Genomic DNA, 17,364 nt, shown 5'->3' on the forward strand with positions numbered 1-17,364 from the left:
TGGTACAATAGCACCTGCAAGGGGAAGGTTTAGCCATTGAGTCATTGCATGAGGCCCCAAGCTGCTCCACTTTTGATTCAGTTCCCTGCTAATGTGCCTTGGAAAGCAGGCAAAAAGAATTGCCCAAGTGTTAGGTCCCTGTATGCATGTGGGAGACCCAGATGAAGCTCCTGTTGCCAGGCTTCAGACAGGTGCAACTCCTGGTCATTCTAGCCATTTGGTAAGTAAACAAGCAGATGGAAGTTTCTTCCTTCCTTCCTTCCTTCCTTCCTTCCTTCCTTCCTTTCCTTCTTTCTTCCTTTCCTTTTCTTTCTTTCTTTTCTCTCTTTCTTTTTTTTCTTTCTTTCTCTTTCTCCTTCCTTCCTTCCTTCCTTCCTTCTCTCTCTCTCTCTCTCTCTCTCTCTCTCTCTCTCTCTCTCTCTCTCTCTCTCTCTCTCTCTCTCTCTCTCTCTCTTCTTTCTTTCTTTCTTTCTTTCTTTCTTTCTTTCTTTCTTTCTTTCTTTCTTTCTTTCTTTCTTTCTTTCTTTCTTTCTTTCTTTCTTTCTTTCTTTCTTTCCCAATCACAACAAAGATTCATATAGCATTACAAAAATAAAACCACCTCCCCTGGTTTCCAGGATCCCTCTTTCAATACACTCTGGTTTTCAAATAAATATTTTTGAAAACCAGTAAATAGAAACTATTTAAAGGAAGAACTATTTAAAGAAACTATTCAAAGGAAGTTCAGATGTAGGACCTACACAAACACTGTCACTCATATGAAGTATGTGCAAAAAGCTATTGGAAACCATATCTAAACAACTAAAGTAAGTATAAGAACTATGTCTTTGGGTCTGGCATAATGGCTCAGTGGCTAAGTCCTTACCTTGCACACGCCACGATCCCATATGGGTGCTCATTCATATGCTGGCTCCTCCGCTTCCCATTCAGCTCCCTGCTTGTGACCTGGGAAAAGCAGCAGGGGATGCTACACTCACATGGGAGACCCGGAAGAATCTCCTGGCTCCTGGCTTCGGATTGGCTCAGCTCTGACTGTTGTGGCCACTTGAGTGAAACAAGCAGATGGAATATCTTTCCCTCTGTATCTCCTTCTCTTTGTAAATCTGTCTCTCCAATAAAAATTAATCTTAAAAAAAGCACTATGTCTTACCAGAGAATATCACTAAATAGGCAAAAATTATATTTTAAAAAGCAAATAGTAATTCTGAATTTGAAAAATATAAATGGAATGAAGAATTCACTAAAGTGGCCCAAGAGCTGACTTGAACTAGCAGAAAAATCTGTTAATCTCAATAAAGGTCAGTTGAAATGACCAGAATAAAGAGCAAGAAACGGAACTGCCTCGGTTCTGTGTGACACTGCAAGAGGTTGAAATGTGTTCCTCAAAAGGCACGTTGAAATGCCCTCAGTGGGATCTAGCTTTTCATGCCCTGTTTGCTAAGATAAACACCATCAAGCCAGTATCTAATGACTAAGTCATAGGACTCTAATTTGGTATGACTGACATCTTTATTTGAAAGGAGAGTTTGACAAAGTAACAGGCACACCCAGAAAAAGATGTTTCTCAAAACAAATGGTATACTATGACAACCCTGCCAGATTGTTCACTTCCTTACAGTTTCTGGGTGCTATTGTTCATTATCATTTTTTATTTGTCTACTTTCCTGAATTTTTTTAAAGATTTATTTTATTTTTATTAGAAAGTCAGATATACAAAGAGGAGGAGAGACAGAGAGAAAGATCTTCCATTCAATGATTCACTCCCCAAGTGAGCACAACGGCTTGTGCTATGCCGATCAGAAGCCAGGAGCCCAGAACTTCTTCCAGGTCTCCCACACAGGTGCAGGGTCCCAAGGTGCTGGGCCGTCCTCGACTGCTTTCCCAGGCCACCAGCAGGGAGCTAGATGGGAAATGGAACTGCCGGGATTAGAACCGGCACCAATATGGGATTCTGGCATGTTCAAGGTGAGGACTTTAGCTGCTAGGCTGGGCCACCAAACCCAGGATTTTTTTTTAAGGTTTATTTTACTTTTTATTGGAAATTTAGATTTATAGAGAGGAGAGACAGAAAGATCTTCCATCCACTGGTTCACTCCCCAAAGGGACACAATCGTCGGAGCTGAGCTGAGCTAAAGCCAGGAGCTTCTTCCAGGTCTCCTACATGGGTACAGGGTCCCAAGGTGTTGGGCCATTATCAACTGCTTTCCCAGTTGACAAGCAAGGAGCTGCAAGAGACATGGAGCAGCCGGGACATGAACTGGTGCCTATATGGTATTTGGCGCATGCAAGACAAGGACTTTAGCCACTAGGCTATCGTGCTGAGCCCATCACTGAAGTTTTTGCTTCCCTTGATAAGGAGTAAAACCAAGTTCTATTCCTTAATCTCTTGGAAGCAGCTTGAGGTCAAGAGGGTTAAAATAATAACTGGCAGCCCTGGTCCTGGCCTCCTAGTAGTCAACATGTGTGGTTACCAATAAAAACCACAACCTTAATATTCGGAAGGCAAAGTCAGTTAGCCACATTGGCTCCAGCAAGTCATACCAGTTATCTCAACTGCAACCTGCCTCAGGGATGGGAGAGAGCAGTTCCTGCTGTGTGAAAACCTGGACGTTACCAGACTGCACCTACCGTATTCTTCCTCAGGTTCTCTCCTGGATGCTTTGGGCGTCCCACTGAACTTAGGAGTTTCAAAAGGCTTCCTTCATACAGTCCTGGCAAGTTACATAGTTGTTTGAGGAAGTGATGGAGGAATGGAGCTTCCAGTTCACCTGTCTTCCATGACATCACTCCCATAAGCTGCAAGTTGGTTAAGTGATTCCATGCAGAGGTTGGTGTTGTGGCAACTGCTTGGAACACCTGCAGTGAACATAGGTGGCATGTACCCAAACAATCCTGTCCCGAAGATTTCTGAAAGCATTCCACATTTGCTGATGTCTGATGGGACTGCCAGTGTAAGCTCTGCCTCCCAGACCCCAGAATGCCATGAAGGGCTTTTTCCCTGTCAATTCTCAGCTCTTGTTTACCTGTGTTGGCCTCTTCAGCAAGCAGGTGTTCTACTGTCTTCTGCTCCAAATGTGCAATTTCTTTCCTTCTCTGCTCGCCAGAAGGACTGCTACTATTAGAAATTCTTGCATTTTGCTGTTTCTGTTCTGGATTCCCACTGTGTGGTTGGCTCACAGCAGCCAGGGATTCTCATGGTTTGCTGCTTTTGTTTTGTTTTTTAAATTTTTTAAATTATTTTTATTGGAAAGGCAGATAGAGAGAGAGAAGGAGAGACAGAAAGAAAGATCTGCCATCTGATGGTTCACTCCCCAAGTGCCCGCAATGGCTGAAGCTGAGCCAATCCGAAACCAGGAGCCAGATCTTCCGGGTCTCCCACACAGATGCAGGGTCCCAAGGCTTTGGGCCATCCTCGACTGCTTTCCCAGGCCACAAGCAGAGAGCTGGATGGGAAGCAGGGCTGCCAGGACTAGAACCGGCGACCATATGGGATCCCGGAGCGTTCAAGGCGAGGACCTTAACTACTACGCTATCGCACCGGGCCCTTGCTACTTTTGGAATCCCTGTCAAACCAGCTCCACTCAGAACTCCAGCCTCCCACAAGGCCTCAGGACAAGGTCACAATAGAGCCAGGTTCTTTGCTGAGATGGAACAATGTTACCTTTAATTCTATTCCCAAAAGGAATCTTCATTTCCATCAGAAAGCTCAGTGCTGCCTTCACTGCCCACATTCCTAGCACCACTCTGCTTGGTCTTCTCAGCTAGGGCTGAGGAACTTTTTTCTGCCTTTGAATATTTATAACATCCATCAATTTGAAAACTGGTCTGCTATAAATGCATGTGGTTGACCTGGCAGGGCCAAACCAAGGGCAGATTCCGTGGGGTGAATGTTCTGCCCTGCTCTAAGCGCTCACCAGAATCACTCATCATGTTTGCTAATAGCATTCTCTACTTCCTCTTGTTTGTTCCTCTGACAGTAAAGTTTAAAAACACTGTCAGGGCTTGGCAGCGTGGCCTAGTGGCTAAGGTCCTTGCCTTGATCCCAGATGGCTGCTGGTTCTAATCCCGGTAGCTCCACTTCCTCTCTATCTCTCCTCCTCTCAGTATATCTGACTTTGTAATAAAAATAAAATAAATCTTAAAAAAAAAAAAAACATTGTCAGTTCTTTGATGACTTACCTTTTGAAGGGTTTCTCAAAAACTGCGATTTGCTGTTTACATTCTCATTTCATTGGCTTGTGCAATATATTAAATAATAGATTAATAAAGATAAGTACATTTGTATGTTTGGAAGCACAGGGGTGTAACTGATTTTAGCAGGTGTGGTTTAACCAATGGAACTGCAAAAGCCCTGGCCTACTTTGCAGCAGTGAGCAGAGCCAAGGGGAAGGGTGCAAAGCAGACTGCCAGTCTACGAGTGGTGCACTGAGATGGCGTGGTCAAGGCTGGGATGTGAGGAGGAATTAAAGCCTCCACAGGGATGTCCTAAACTTCAAAGTCATTACAAAGATGGATATGTTTGTGCCTCCCAAGACAGAAGTGACGAAGTCAACACAAAGGATGCTTCTGAAACCAATATGGCTGACAAGTGAATTGCTAGACTACCAGTGTCATAGTAAAATGCTAAACACTTTAGGGGCAGGCTCAATGGCTCAAGGTTAATCCTCCACCTTCAAGCGCCAGGATCCCTTATGGGTGCTGGTTTGTGTCTAGCTGCCCCACTTCTGACCTGCCTCCCTGCTTGTGGTCTGGGAAAGCGGTAGAGGACGGCCCAAAGCATTGGGAGCCAGCACCCATGTGGGAGACCAAGAAGAAAGTTCTGGCTCCAGTTTGGCTAGGTTCTGGCTGTCACAGCCATTTGGGGAATGAATCAGCGGATAGAAGATCTATCTTTCTCTCCTTTTCTCTGTAGAGTTGCCTTTTTACTACAAATAAGTTAAAAAAAAAAAGCAGGACTCCACAGGGAAAAAAACTCACAAGTACTCAAGAAAGTTATGAAAAATTATTAATCTTAGAGAGGCTAAATGAAATATTTCATCTATAAGGTAAAGAAATTAAGCTTATAAAGTTTTCCTAAATACATGGGAAAAGACATTCTCCCATGCTTTGAAGCATAAATTAATTTCCTCCAAGAACATGAATGACATTTTTTTTCCCACCTGAAAATGCAGGTGCCCTATGACCTAACAATCCTACTGTTAGGAAACATATCCTGTGCATATACTGGCAATGAGTAATGAAAATATCTGCGTAAGAATTCTCATTGCAGCACTGCTTGTACATCACTAATTGCACATCCACATGTCCACCAATAAATCATGGTACCTCCATGTGCACAGTGATGAAAAAAAATGAACTAGGCCTGAATAAATGGATAAGAAAATCTTCCAAGGTGCCAAAGCAATTGTAGACTGTGTCATATCTGCTGGCATCGATCAATTGTGCCATGTATGCACAGACACAGGAGAAAATACAAGAGTCAGGAGTTGTTGGCTTGACAGGAGTTTCTGCGGGAGTGGGGCATGGGACGAGGCCATAACAACTCCTCCTGGACCTCCCTCATGCTGCTGGAATCCTTACCATGTGCCTAAGAGCTCGGGCATGGCATCACCACAGATCTTTATGTTCGCTTTTTTGCTTTTCCACAAAGTCATTCTTTCAGCTGAAAAATGGCACACGTGGATGTACTTGGGGACGCTGTGAGGCCAGCTTTCAGGCCGTACCAGAGAGGTCCTTTTGCTTCCCATCATGCAGGGGCTGGCGCTGGGACGGGGAGGAGGTGAGCAGTGTTGTCTTTAAGGCTGCTTTCACCTCAGTCTGTTAGTTCCCTGCTCACTTTCTCTTCCTCAGTTATAGCCAATATGTGAGCCCTAAATTCTAGAAATAAATTCCTTGCTTAGCTTTCTCTGATTCCTTCTAATTGATCACCCATTCCCAAACGTAAATGTGAGAAAATCCAACAATAAAATAGTCCCATAAAATAATATGCAAAAGTCTTATATTTGAGGTTACTAAAGCACATTTTTATTTTGCAACTGAACATGAAGAGTCACAGCTAGAGTTGTTTTCACGTTTGTACCTGAACACTAGTTTTCAATCAAAATGAAATATGGCCAACAAAATACATGTATCACCATTTCACATAATACGAACTGCTCTTTAGACTACAACAGTTTTGATGCAATTGGCATTTTTAATCCATTTGTCGTTAGTATTTGTAGCTACTTTAAACTCCAATTAATGGTAGGAGTCTTAAGTTTTTGCTGAGATGAAGATGTGCACAGGCCTTTCGCGCTGTGTCCACCACACACACAGGACAATTTTCAGACTATCCAGTGTTCACTAAATTCAAGCTTACACACTTTAAATGACTCCTTAGCTTGTCTCTTATGTATGAGAAGAAACCATATGGGAAAAGAGTTTCATGAAATGGGGGGGAAAGTTTGCCGAAAACAATTAAAGGGCTAGTTAATTCCATTTTGCCACTAGGTGAAGTAGAATCAAACAATCAATGGTGACAGAAATGAAAAATTATCTTTTAAGTAGGAAAAAAACTAGACTTTTGACTTGCCCCCTTTGTATTTACATATAGCACCTTTTAAAAAAAATCCCAAATTAAAACATCCTCTACATAGAAATAATTTTAAGATTACTGCTTAAAAATATCATTGATGAGTATAAACTATTAGTCCTAAAATGAAGCCTACACTGTAGAAAATAAAGACTAGCTTTTTTTTATTTGAAAAGTCCACAACATAGATGATGACTCATCAAGGTCCTGGTGCTGCACAACCTGGGGCTGGACAGTTTTCAGATTCTACTGGCAGAAATGGCAAACAGCTGAATGTAAACTGTTTCAGCTTGTAAAACCCTGCCTTTGACATGTATACAAAAAATGTCAAGACTTCTGCCCCCTTACTTTATTGTGGTGCAATATGTACTCACCCCCAGGTACGACACTGAAAACTGGGTTTCCGAGTATTCATGTGATGTACAAAAGCTGCAAAGTGGAAATGATGAGTGTAAATCAAGCTCGGTTTAAAAACTAGCTGGGACAACTCCGGGTCCAGGTGCACAGCCAACTGGGTAGCCTTTGTGTACTATATAAATTACATAAAAGTGGCAAGGCTAAGATCATAGAAGTCATCTCTTAAATATCAAATAAGCTATCAAGAGATCATTGTAAAGCATTCAAACCCAGGACCAACCTAATGATCTCTAGTACTAATCCGTCCCTCCCCACCCCCATATTTACAAAACTCCTAAGATAGATTCTATTTATAACTGTATAAATTAGGTCAGTAGTAAGCATGAAATAAAGTGCTACTATTTGAAATTCAAGAAATTAATTTTACCATTGAAATTTGACCCACTCTACAGAATACAAGAATGAAAACATCTTGCCAACTCACTGAAGGATGGGAAAAGATGGGTGCATCAGAGAATCCCTAAACTAGGCTGAAATATTTTTGCCCAGAAAGGCAACTAATGCTGGAACACTACATTTTAGAGTAGAAACTGTAAGAAAACAAAACAAAACAAAAAAGCTTCTTTAAATAAAAGGTAAATTGAGCTCAACCGTGACTGCAGTGGACATGGGAAATCACAAATTATCAACTATGGATCTCAGAGTTGCACAGGGCTATCTCCAGATAGCTTGCCAGAAATAATTTTATTTGGCAACATGGCACTTAATGTAAGGTTAGTACAAATAAAATTTGCCAAATTTTGCATACTCCTAAGGTGGATGGCACTTGACACTAATCCTTTAACATCTTTAGTGAAGTGGAGGCTATCACCTTATAGTTCTCAGGATCTTTATTTTCCAAAGAGTGAAATCAGTGACCTGTAAAAAGGTGGGGGGTTGGAAGTGGGAATCAATGGAAGTCTGCTTCAATTCAAGCATGAGTGATAAATAATAAATAAAACTTTCAAAAGAAGTTGTCCAAGAAATTAATCATGCCTACAGAAGTTGTTTAACAATAACTTTTCCCTACCCCACCAACCAGGTGAATTACTGAATCCTAAAGCATATAAATAGCTCCACTGTTACAAGTTAGAGATGGGTCCAAAGGTCTTACGTGTTCAGGGCACTGATGAGAGAAAGGCAAAACCATTTATTGGGGTCGGGGCTTCCACACAGAATTACTGCAGTGAATCGTAGGCACAATTTTCTGGCTTCACCAAAGTCATCCTCACAGCCACGTCCTCCCTCGGAGCTGCCATAGTGACACAGCCTGGGGACTTTCCTCCACGGTAAACACATGCAATTGTGTGTTGATCTGCACACACAAACACCCTTCCACATGGCAGGCAGCTAAAATACAGTTATTTTATGCTTAAAAACAGTGTATGCAAAGCTTCTGGAAAGTTTCAGTTAGAGCTAAAACAAAATCAAAATGACAAAGAATGCACCTCCTTTTTGAAATATGCATCTTTGATAATGACCGCTCTTGCTTACCATGAAAATGACTTGTCTCCTAACACTGCCTTTTGTGAAAGGAAGCACACTCATCTTCCTTTTCTTTCTTCGATCCTCTCCAGATTTTAAGAACTATCCTTGTGACTCAAGTCATAATTCGCAAGATACATTCAATTTCTTTACAGCATGAAAGACGCACAAATATCATTTTATCCCTTTTAAAGAATGAAAGTTAACAGTTTCTACTTTTTGTCCGTAGAAAAATATTTGCTATATTATCTACACAATACTCAGCAAAAATTCTACAGCATTTAACTGAAAATATTAATGAACTTAACAAGGCTTTCAAATATTTTCAATATTGTAGCTGAAATCTTAAAAAAAAAGGTTTCAGGAAGTTAAGTGTTTGAACACCTCCCTCAAAACTGTAGTCTTTAGTTTTCAATACTCAATACCTTTAATTTTGGAAATAAGGACAGACTTAGCTCACTTATTGATAAGCCAAACCACATCTAGGCCATCCTGATGACCACCCCTCAGCAGCTATCACTTCTATCTTTCCATTTAGTTTGGATTACCAAAGTCAAGACAATCATGAGTACAAAACACAGACTGTGCACTGCAGCAGAAATACATAGAAATAACAGCAACAAATTCATACATGGAGACAGAAACAACTTTTGGGTATCTACCAAGCACAAATGAATCAAGACTGTGCAAATAAATGTCTAATCATGGCAGAAACAGGCATCGATTTTTGTCTTTGACAAAGGCTCATTATGTAGCAACTGCTGCTCAGAAAAAAAGAAGTCTACATACAATGAAATACCGTGTTCCTAACAGTTGCAGACCAAAACCACATAATTCAGGGGTTAATCTCTTTTTTTTTTTTTTGCTAAAATTGTTCAAATTATCTCATAGCAATTAGCCTTCACAAGTGTTTTAGGATTACGTAAATTTCTTTGCATGTATACAATTCTCTGATAATTTTATAAAACAGGTGCTGCAATGTGAACTGTGATTAAGACACCACAAAGTCTTTGCCACCGGATCAATCATTCAGATAAGAACCCAAGTTGGATTTAAGCAACATAGCTGTTTCATTTGGAGGAAGCACTACCTAAAAATGGTTCTAGAAACTGTGTTGAAGCCAATGTGGGCAGTAAGCAACATCACGACAAAATACTTTGTTGATGCAGTAGCTTACGTAAAAGCAGGCAGTGTCCTTGTTTATCTACAGCTTATCATCTTATTGAGAAATTTATTTCAATACATATTCACCATAAAGTATTTAAGTGACTTCAACGCAAATTCACCTGTACTACAAAATAATTATGAAAAAAGAAAAGAGCCTGTAAACATTCCTCACATTATTATGGTATAAATATCTTTAGTGAATTCAAAATCACTTTGGCAACTTTACCATCAGAATACTTTACTCAAAATACAGATATTAAATAGCACATCGTTATAAATTCAGGTTTCCTTCTCCCCTCCTATTATTATAAAACAAGTAATGTTTTAATTCTGTTACATGTTCACATTATGAACAGAGATTATTTCAGGTTACATTGGATACATAATCTCTGTTTTAATGCTTGTAAAACCTAGTCTCCTAATTGCAGTCCAGAATGTTTTCATACTGTATGTGCGTCAGCCTAAATACACTGCAGAAAATTATGGTTCACTGGACAAACTTAACTAGGAAACCGAATCAGGGTCCTAATTGGGACCACTTTTGAAGCCTACTTATTTCTAACGTAAGGTTGTCATAGTTATGAAGTGACAACACTGCTGAAGTATGCTTCTCAAGCTGAAAGAGACTCAAATTCACAAAAACTTACGATAGTAACTAGGTTACAATTTGCTGAAGGTCTAGTCTAATGCAAAGAATATCATACTGAGAATGAACAAAATCCTAGATGGTAGAAGACCAGACTGCTAAATCCTTTTGCTCTGTGGACACCTGCTTTTGTGACTACACACGTAAGTAAATGCACTAAAATATTAGGTATTAGTTGAAACCTTCAAGCAACTTCCTTAGTGGTTCTACACACCTTTTAACTTTTGAAGTCCGCTTTCACATAACAATAAATGTTCTTTTCACTCTTAATCCAAATCATCAACTTCCCTTCCCCAACATTGTCCTAGCAGCTCAGATAAAAGAAGTTCTTTTGTAGCCTGTTTAATCGGCTTCTGTTTGAATGGGTGCACTGGTTGAACAAGCACAACAAGTTTTCTTGTGAATGTAAAGTCTAATCCAAATTATCCCTCATCCTATCCATACAGGGCTGCCAGAAATCCAATGCTCCAACAACTTGAATGAAAACGCAAAGAACCCCTCCTAAATCAGAGGAAAGGATGCCCTAAACATTTAATTGGCTAAAGCTCCTTGATTAACTGATAACTGATTTCCACTAAAGTCAACACTAATTTCCTCAGTGGGATGGGGTAGGGGTGGGGCCACAGGGCTGGAGATGGGTAGGGACAGCTAGTGGATCAGGTGAGTAGCCTAACAATTTTGGAATTCAATTACACAACAGCACATTTGTAAGAATGGAGTTGAAAAGTACTTTGTATATGAAAACCATTTAAATTGGTAAGCAGGCAAAAAACAAAACAAAGCAAAAACTCTCTAAACTGTAATAGATAGTCTTCTCTGTTGGGGAAATAGTGAAACATGTATGTAGCATATTTAGCTTAAGCAGTTGTGAAGGATACCTTAAATTTAAGATCCTAATAATAATACTTCTAAAAAAGAATCTTTTCTATACACAAGAATACTCATAAAGAAGTGGCTCTGAGATTAAAAATCCACATTGGCGACATTTAAACATATGTCTACACTTCTAATACATTATCATTGAAAGACAAGCATTAAGGTAGCAGTGCTCATTGCCAGCAATTTGAGCTACTTTAGCATGGGAAACAAAGCCCTGGAGAACTTGCCACTTAGGCCATCTGTTTACAATTACATCACCATCATCTTTTTACCTATAGCTGTCATAGTTTCCATTCTGTTATGGACATTTAATCAGATAAAAAACTGCCCAAACAGTTATTATTTAATATATAGGCCTCAACAGAATTTTACTTTTTCGCTTTTCAATGTGTCAGTTTATAGCAACCTAAATTACATTTATCTGTTGGTAGAGAATGGAATGTTCAAATAAGACTACATTTAATTTACTATCTTATATTGAGTTGATTATGAAATAGATAAAAGGAAATAATGGAATTATATTTCCATCTTTCTTTTAAAATACAAAATATTTTAATATAATAATTTATTTGGTATTGTGGCTGTTAATGTTTAAGAGCTTAACTTCCTGAAATTTTCCCTTATGGATTTTGGTCATATGAAATGATGTCATTTAGATTACAATGAAGATTTGTAAATGTACATTTTCCCCTTATACTAAAAACCATTCCAAAAGATCTACCATTTCATTCTAAACTTTATCAAGACTATACAGAACCATTCAGAGACCATTAAAAAAATCAATCAATTTTAAACACAACCCATGTAAAGTGACTGTGTAAGCAACTTTGACAAGGTGACCAGATTTTCGCTTAGGTTAAACTGGGCCATGTAAAAGTTCTCTGTCGACTTAAAAACAAAAAAGCCTGAAGAGGAAAATATACACATTGTTGATGGGATCAGATCCTTGTTCAGCAGGTCCTGATCACACTGGATCATCCAAGTCGCTTTCTCAACATGCTTACAATCTGGCAGGTATACAGGACAAGAAAATCTTAATTTTAGTTATTAGGGATGAACATTATAAATTATTCAGCTATTTTATTCCTCACTTAAGAGAATCCCAAACAGTGTAAAGAATGTTGACAGCACTGACATCAATTGCAGATTAACCATTTCATTATAGATGGGAATGAATCACAATGAACTAATCGTTCCCTAACTTTGGCTCAGGGTATTACTAAGTTTAACCCTACTTTGTAGGTCAGACATCATTCGTAAAGTTGGGAGTAAAATAAATATGGCATCTGAATAAAGCATCTTTTTAAGCTGAGCTGATAAACTGTAATCCCTGTCCCTCAGTGACGGAATGTGCAGATTCTGAATCATTCCATAGCAGCAGAGCACACACTCAGTAGCACAAATTATCTTTGCTTCTTATAGCAAAATACAAGTACTAAGAAGAATTTCCTTACTCTTCTTTGACTGCATAACTCTCAATACAAGAAGCTGTTTTTAAAAATGTTAACTCATTCAAAATGCATAAAAATGTAAGAATGTACAATATACACACATACCTCCTAGTAGGGTCAAATGAGTGCCTTTTCATTAGACATACAAAGATGTCTCAAGGCACTTACGGGGTTAAGACACAATGCATGCATTCCTTTACATCAAGTATGTGAAGTCACATGATTTGGAATAAGCCAACCTTATGATAAATATAGGTTACATTATTAAATCCAAGAAAATTTGTAGATTCATATTTATACTTTCTAGAAGATGCTGGTAAATGGACAATATGCAGCATTTCCTGGGAACAGCAAATTCCGCCTTTCTTCTTCTGAACAGCAGGTCTCTACAGGGGACGTGTAGGGAAAGATGTGCTGCATCCATAGGCAGTGTACTGGCTAATATTGAGAATGATATTGCTAAAATTCAAAAAATAAAATCTGGTTATCAGTGTTAAGTACATGAACTGCTGGAAAAGACCAGAGCTGACTCCTGACGTTTGCTTCTTTTTGCTTTCAAGATACAGACGTATAGCAGAGATGATGAGAATTCAGAGCCTTGTTTGGCAATTCTACCAGAAAGGGACTGCATGGCACCACCACAGAATTTCATACATTACCCTGAACTTACTCAGTTATTCACTTTTTGTTCGGAGCAAAGCATGAAATAGTCTTCAAACACATGAGTTACAGATTTTGAAAGAGTGACTTTTTTTTAAAACATAAAGTGCAACAGTGCTCAAGTTTTCAAAAGTTTTTTTGAGTTCTTCATTTTTTTCTTTTGTTAGATGCCATTTCCTGTGAGCAGTATTATGGCACAGTGAATATAATGAAAAGCAGTTTTCCAACACATATTCCAAATCTTTTGCTTTCTCATTTATTTGTTGATGTTAAGGGTTTAATAAAGCCTTCTTCATAAACTTTCAAAATAGCTTCACACACAAATCTGTACTGACTCTGAAAAATAAAAGTATATAAAACAGAATTGATCAGAAAAATCAGTGTACAAGAAAAAAAAACCCAATCTCATTACGCTTACTTACAAAAGAAATGCAAAGTCAAACAGCATAGGCATACCATTTTCACCTAACATACTGACAAAAAGTAAAACAATGATAACATTTTGTTGATAAAAATGTACTGACACACTGCTGGTAGGGATGGTAAAACCCTGCAACCCCTAAGAAGAACTGGGCAGCTTCTAGCAAAATCACATTTATTTGTTGACCTAGTAATCCCTCTTATAGGAAAATACCTAAAAGATAAGTTGGAAAGAGAAACCGAAACATATGCTGATTCATCCAAATAACAAAATACTGCTAGCTGGTCAAAACAAACAAATAAAAACAAACAAGAGGTCTACAGACCACTATAGAATGATTCCAGGATATTCTGTCAAGTAAAAAAAACAAATGTAAGACAGATAAACGTGTGCATAATTTTAAAAAGCAAGGAGATACAAATAATGGGGGACTTTAACACTCCACTTTCATCAATGGGCAGATCAACTATACAAAAAAAAACCCCATAAATGGACCTAATGGTATCTATAGAAAACTAACTGTACAAACAACCAAATGCCAACAAATTGGAAAATCTAGAAGGAATGGACACATAGAATCTACCTAAATCGAGTATAATGACAGAAAACCTAAATAGACCAATACTAACATGGAGATTGAATTAGTAATAAAGACCTTCAAAAGAAAGAAAAGTGTAGGACTAGATGGCACTATTGAACTCAACCAAACTTTCCAATTCTTCTCAAACTATTTCAAACTAAGGAAAGTAGGGAAATCCTCATGAAGTCAGGATCACCTTAATTTCAAAACCATAAAGATACAACAAAGAAAGAGAACTATAGACCAATATCCTCAATAAACAGATGCAAAAATCCTCAACAAGATACTAGTTAACTGAATTCAATAAAACATTAGAAAGATCATTCACCTTCATCAAATGGGATTTATCCCTTGTTCAATGTAATACAAATCAGTAACTGTGATACATCATTTTAACAAGCTGAAGAATAAAAATCATGATTATCTCTATGGATGTAGAAGAAGCATTTGGCAAACACAGCATCCTTTCATGATAATGATAAAATAATGAAAAAAAAAAAACCTTAGGCAAAGCAGGTAAAGAAGGTACATTCCTCAATACAATTAAGGATATAAATGAAAAACCCACAGCCAGCATCATATTAAATGGGGAAAAGTTGGAAGCATTTCCACTATGATCCAGAACCAGACAAGGATGCACATTTTAACCACTGCTATTCCATATGGTAGTGGAAGTTTTAGCTAAAGCCATTAGGCAAGATAACAAAATTAAAGGGACAGAAGATGGAAAGGCAGAAGTCAAATTATTGCTGTTTGCAGATGACATGATTGTCTGCATGGGAAACCAAAAGCCTCTGCTAAGAGAATACTGGAACTCATAAGAGTTTGGTAAAGTTGTAAGATACAAGATTAATACACAAAAAGCAACAGCTTTTATAAACAATTCTGTGGCTGAGAAAGAACTGGTAAAATCAGTCCCACTAACAGCTGCAAAAAAGCCTAAATACTTTGGAATAAATTTAACCAAGATGTATCTATGTTAAAAATTCTAAAACATTAAAGAAAAAAATAGAAGATAACACCAACACACACACACACACACACACTGTCATATATGTGGACTGGCAAAATTAATATAATCAAAATGTCCACTATACTGAAAGCAATTTACGGATTCAATGTGACTCCAATCAAAACACCTACCACACTCTTCTCAGATCTAGAAAAGATGATGCTATAATTCATATGCAAACCTAGGAGATCCAACATTCCAAAACAATTGAAACAAAACAGCACAACAACAACAAAAAGCTGGAGGCATCACAATACCAGATTTCCAGATGTGCTATGAGGGAAGTTTATTTTAACGGACTAGTAGCGATACAAAACATAACTTCTTTCTTTTTTCTTTTTTTCTTGTTTTGTTATTCTTTCTTTGCTTTTTTAAATTTTTTTGTTTCATTTTGTTTTTTGGTTTTTTAATTGTTTTTTTATTTCTTTTAGTTTTTTATGTTTTTTTTTTTTGCTAATTTCTTCTTTATTTCTATTTTTTTTCAAAGCATAACTTCTAATCAATGGAAAAGAATAGAAATCCCAGAAATAAACTTAAAACATCTACAGCTAACTAATTTTTGACAAAAGAATGGACATCAATCCCAGAAAAGGGCAGTTTCTTCAACAAATGGTGCTGAGAAAATTGAGATCTATGTGTGTAGAAGTACAAAACAAAACCCCTACCATATAGCTTATACAAAATCACAATGGATCAAGGAACTAAATCTATGACCTGATAACATGAAATTACTAGAGGAAAACATTGGGGAAACTCTGCAGGACACAAGCATAGTTAAAGATTTCTTGGAAAAGACCTTAGAAGCATAGGTAGTTAAACCAAAGATAAACATACAGGATTGTATTAAGCCAAGAGACTTCTGTGCTACAAAGGAAACACTCAACAAAATGAAGAAACAACCAACAGAGTGTGAGAAAATAATTTGCAAATTACACAACTATAAAGAGCTCAACAAACTTAAGAACAACAAAATAATTCAATTACATAATGGGCAAAAGACATAAACAGGCAATTTTCAAAGAATGAAACACAAATGGCCAATAAACAACTGCAAAAAAAAAAAAAAAAACCCTTCAAGATCTTTAGCCACCATGAAAATGCAAATAAAAACCACCTCGCCCCAGTCAGAATGGCTATCATCTGAAAATCAAGAAAACAGTAAGTGCTGGTGGGGGTGAGATGATGAAAAGGTACTATAATCCACTCTTGGTGGGAACTAGTAGAACCATTCAAAGGGGACAGTCTGGAGATGACTCAGAGATCTGAAAACAGACTTACCCTACGTCCTAACCATCCCATTACTCTGGGCATTTATCAAAACAAATGAAAGCAAGATTGAGTTAGCTGTACTCCTTGCTCACTGTAACTCAATTAACAGTAATTAAGAACCAGAATCAACCCAGATGTCTATCAACTGATGACTGGATAAAGAAAATTTAATATGTGTAAACTATGAAATCTACTCAGCCACAAAAAAGAACAAAATGCAACAAAATGGGTACAACTGGAAACCATTAAGTTTAATGAGATAAGCCAGTCCCCAAAAGACAAAGATGTTTTCTCTGATCTATAATACATAAAGTAAAAAATATGTAATGTATATATTGACATATAGTAATTGAATCACAGATTAGTCTGTCTACGTTACTGTGGAACAGTTTTTTTTTAAATACTTGCTACCTTTTGAAAAGTCTACTCAATGGAATGATAAGCCTGTGACTGCGAAGTGAAATCAAAGTATGCCATTTTACAAGTTTTAAAAAAAATAAGGAATGTGGAAGTCGAGGCTCAAGACAGAACCAACCCAGCAATTGCAACCACCAGCTGAACGGGGAGACGGACTGTGCCAGGTCCTGTACTTGCTAGTATATATAGGATTCTGGTCTGGGAACACCTCAAAGTTTCTTTGAGGATCCCCTCAACCGAAATGGCAGACTTAGAACTTTAACCAAGAAAAGACGGAAGACAGAACAGGTCAGTCAACCACCACAGCTATATGTTGGCAGCGAAACACTGGACAAAGGGAGACTCTATGATGGACTATGTCAATCAGTAGATTATTCAACAGCCTCATCGTGTCTGGAGTGGCAAGATTG

At 38.0% G+C, this 17,364-nt stretch overlaps 1 protein-coding gene across 4 annotated transcripts in view; it reads right to left on the reverse strand.

The window, feature by feature from the left end:
- Window positions 1–6,876: 6,876 nt before the first annotated feature.
- The window catches only part of PTPN4 (protein tyrosine phosphatase non-receptor type 4), a 176,368-nt gene continuing 165,880 nt past the window's right edge, over window positions 6,877–17,364 (reverse strand). For 3 of the 4 annotated variants that reach the window (XM_058664390.1, XM_058664391.1, XM_058664393.1), the window contains one exon: window positions 13,116–13,591. In XM_058664390.1, the coding sequence (XP_058520373.1) occupies window positions 13,508–13,591 (84 nt within the window). In that variant the 3' untranslated portion in view covers window positions 13,116–13,507. Of the gene's footprint in view, window positions 7,519–13,115; window positions 13,592–17,364 lie in introns of those variants that run through there. The other variant, XM_058664392.1, reaches the window with a different exon arrangement.

The sequence above is a fragment of the Ochotona princeps genome, chromosome 5 (genome assembly GCF_030435755.1).
Source record: "Ochotona princeps isolate mOchPri1 chromosome 5, mOchPri1.hap1, whole genome shotgun sequence".
NCBI classification, from domain to species: Eukaryota; Metazoa; Chordata; class Mammalia; order Lagomorpha; family Ochotonidae; genus Ochotona; species Ochotona princeps.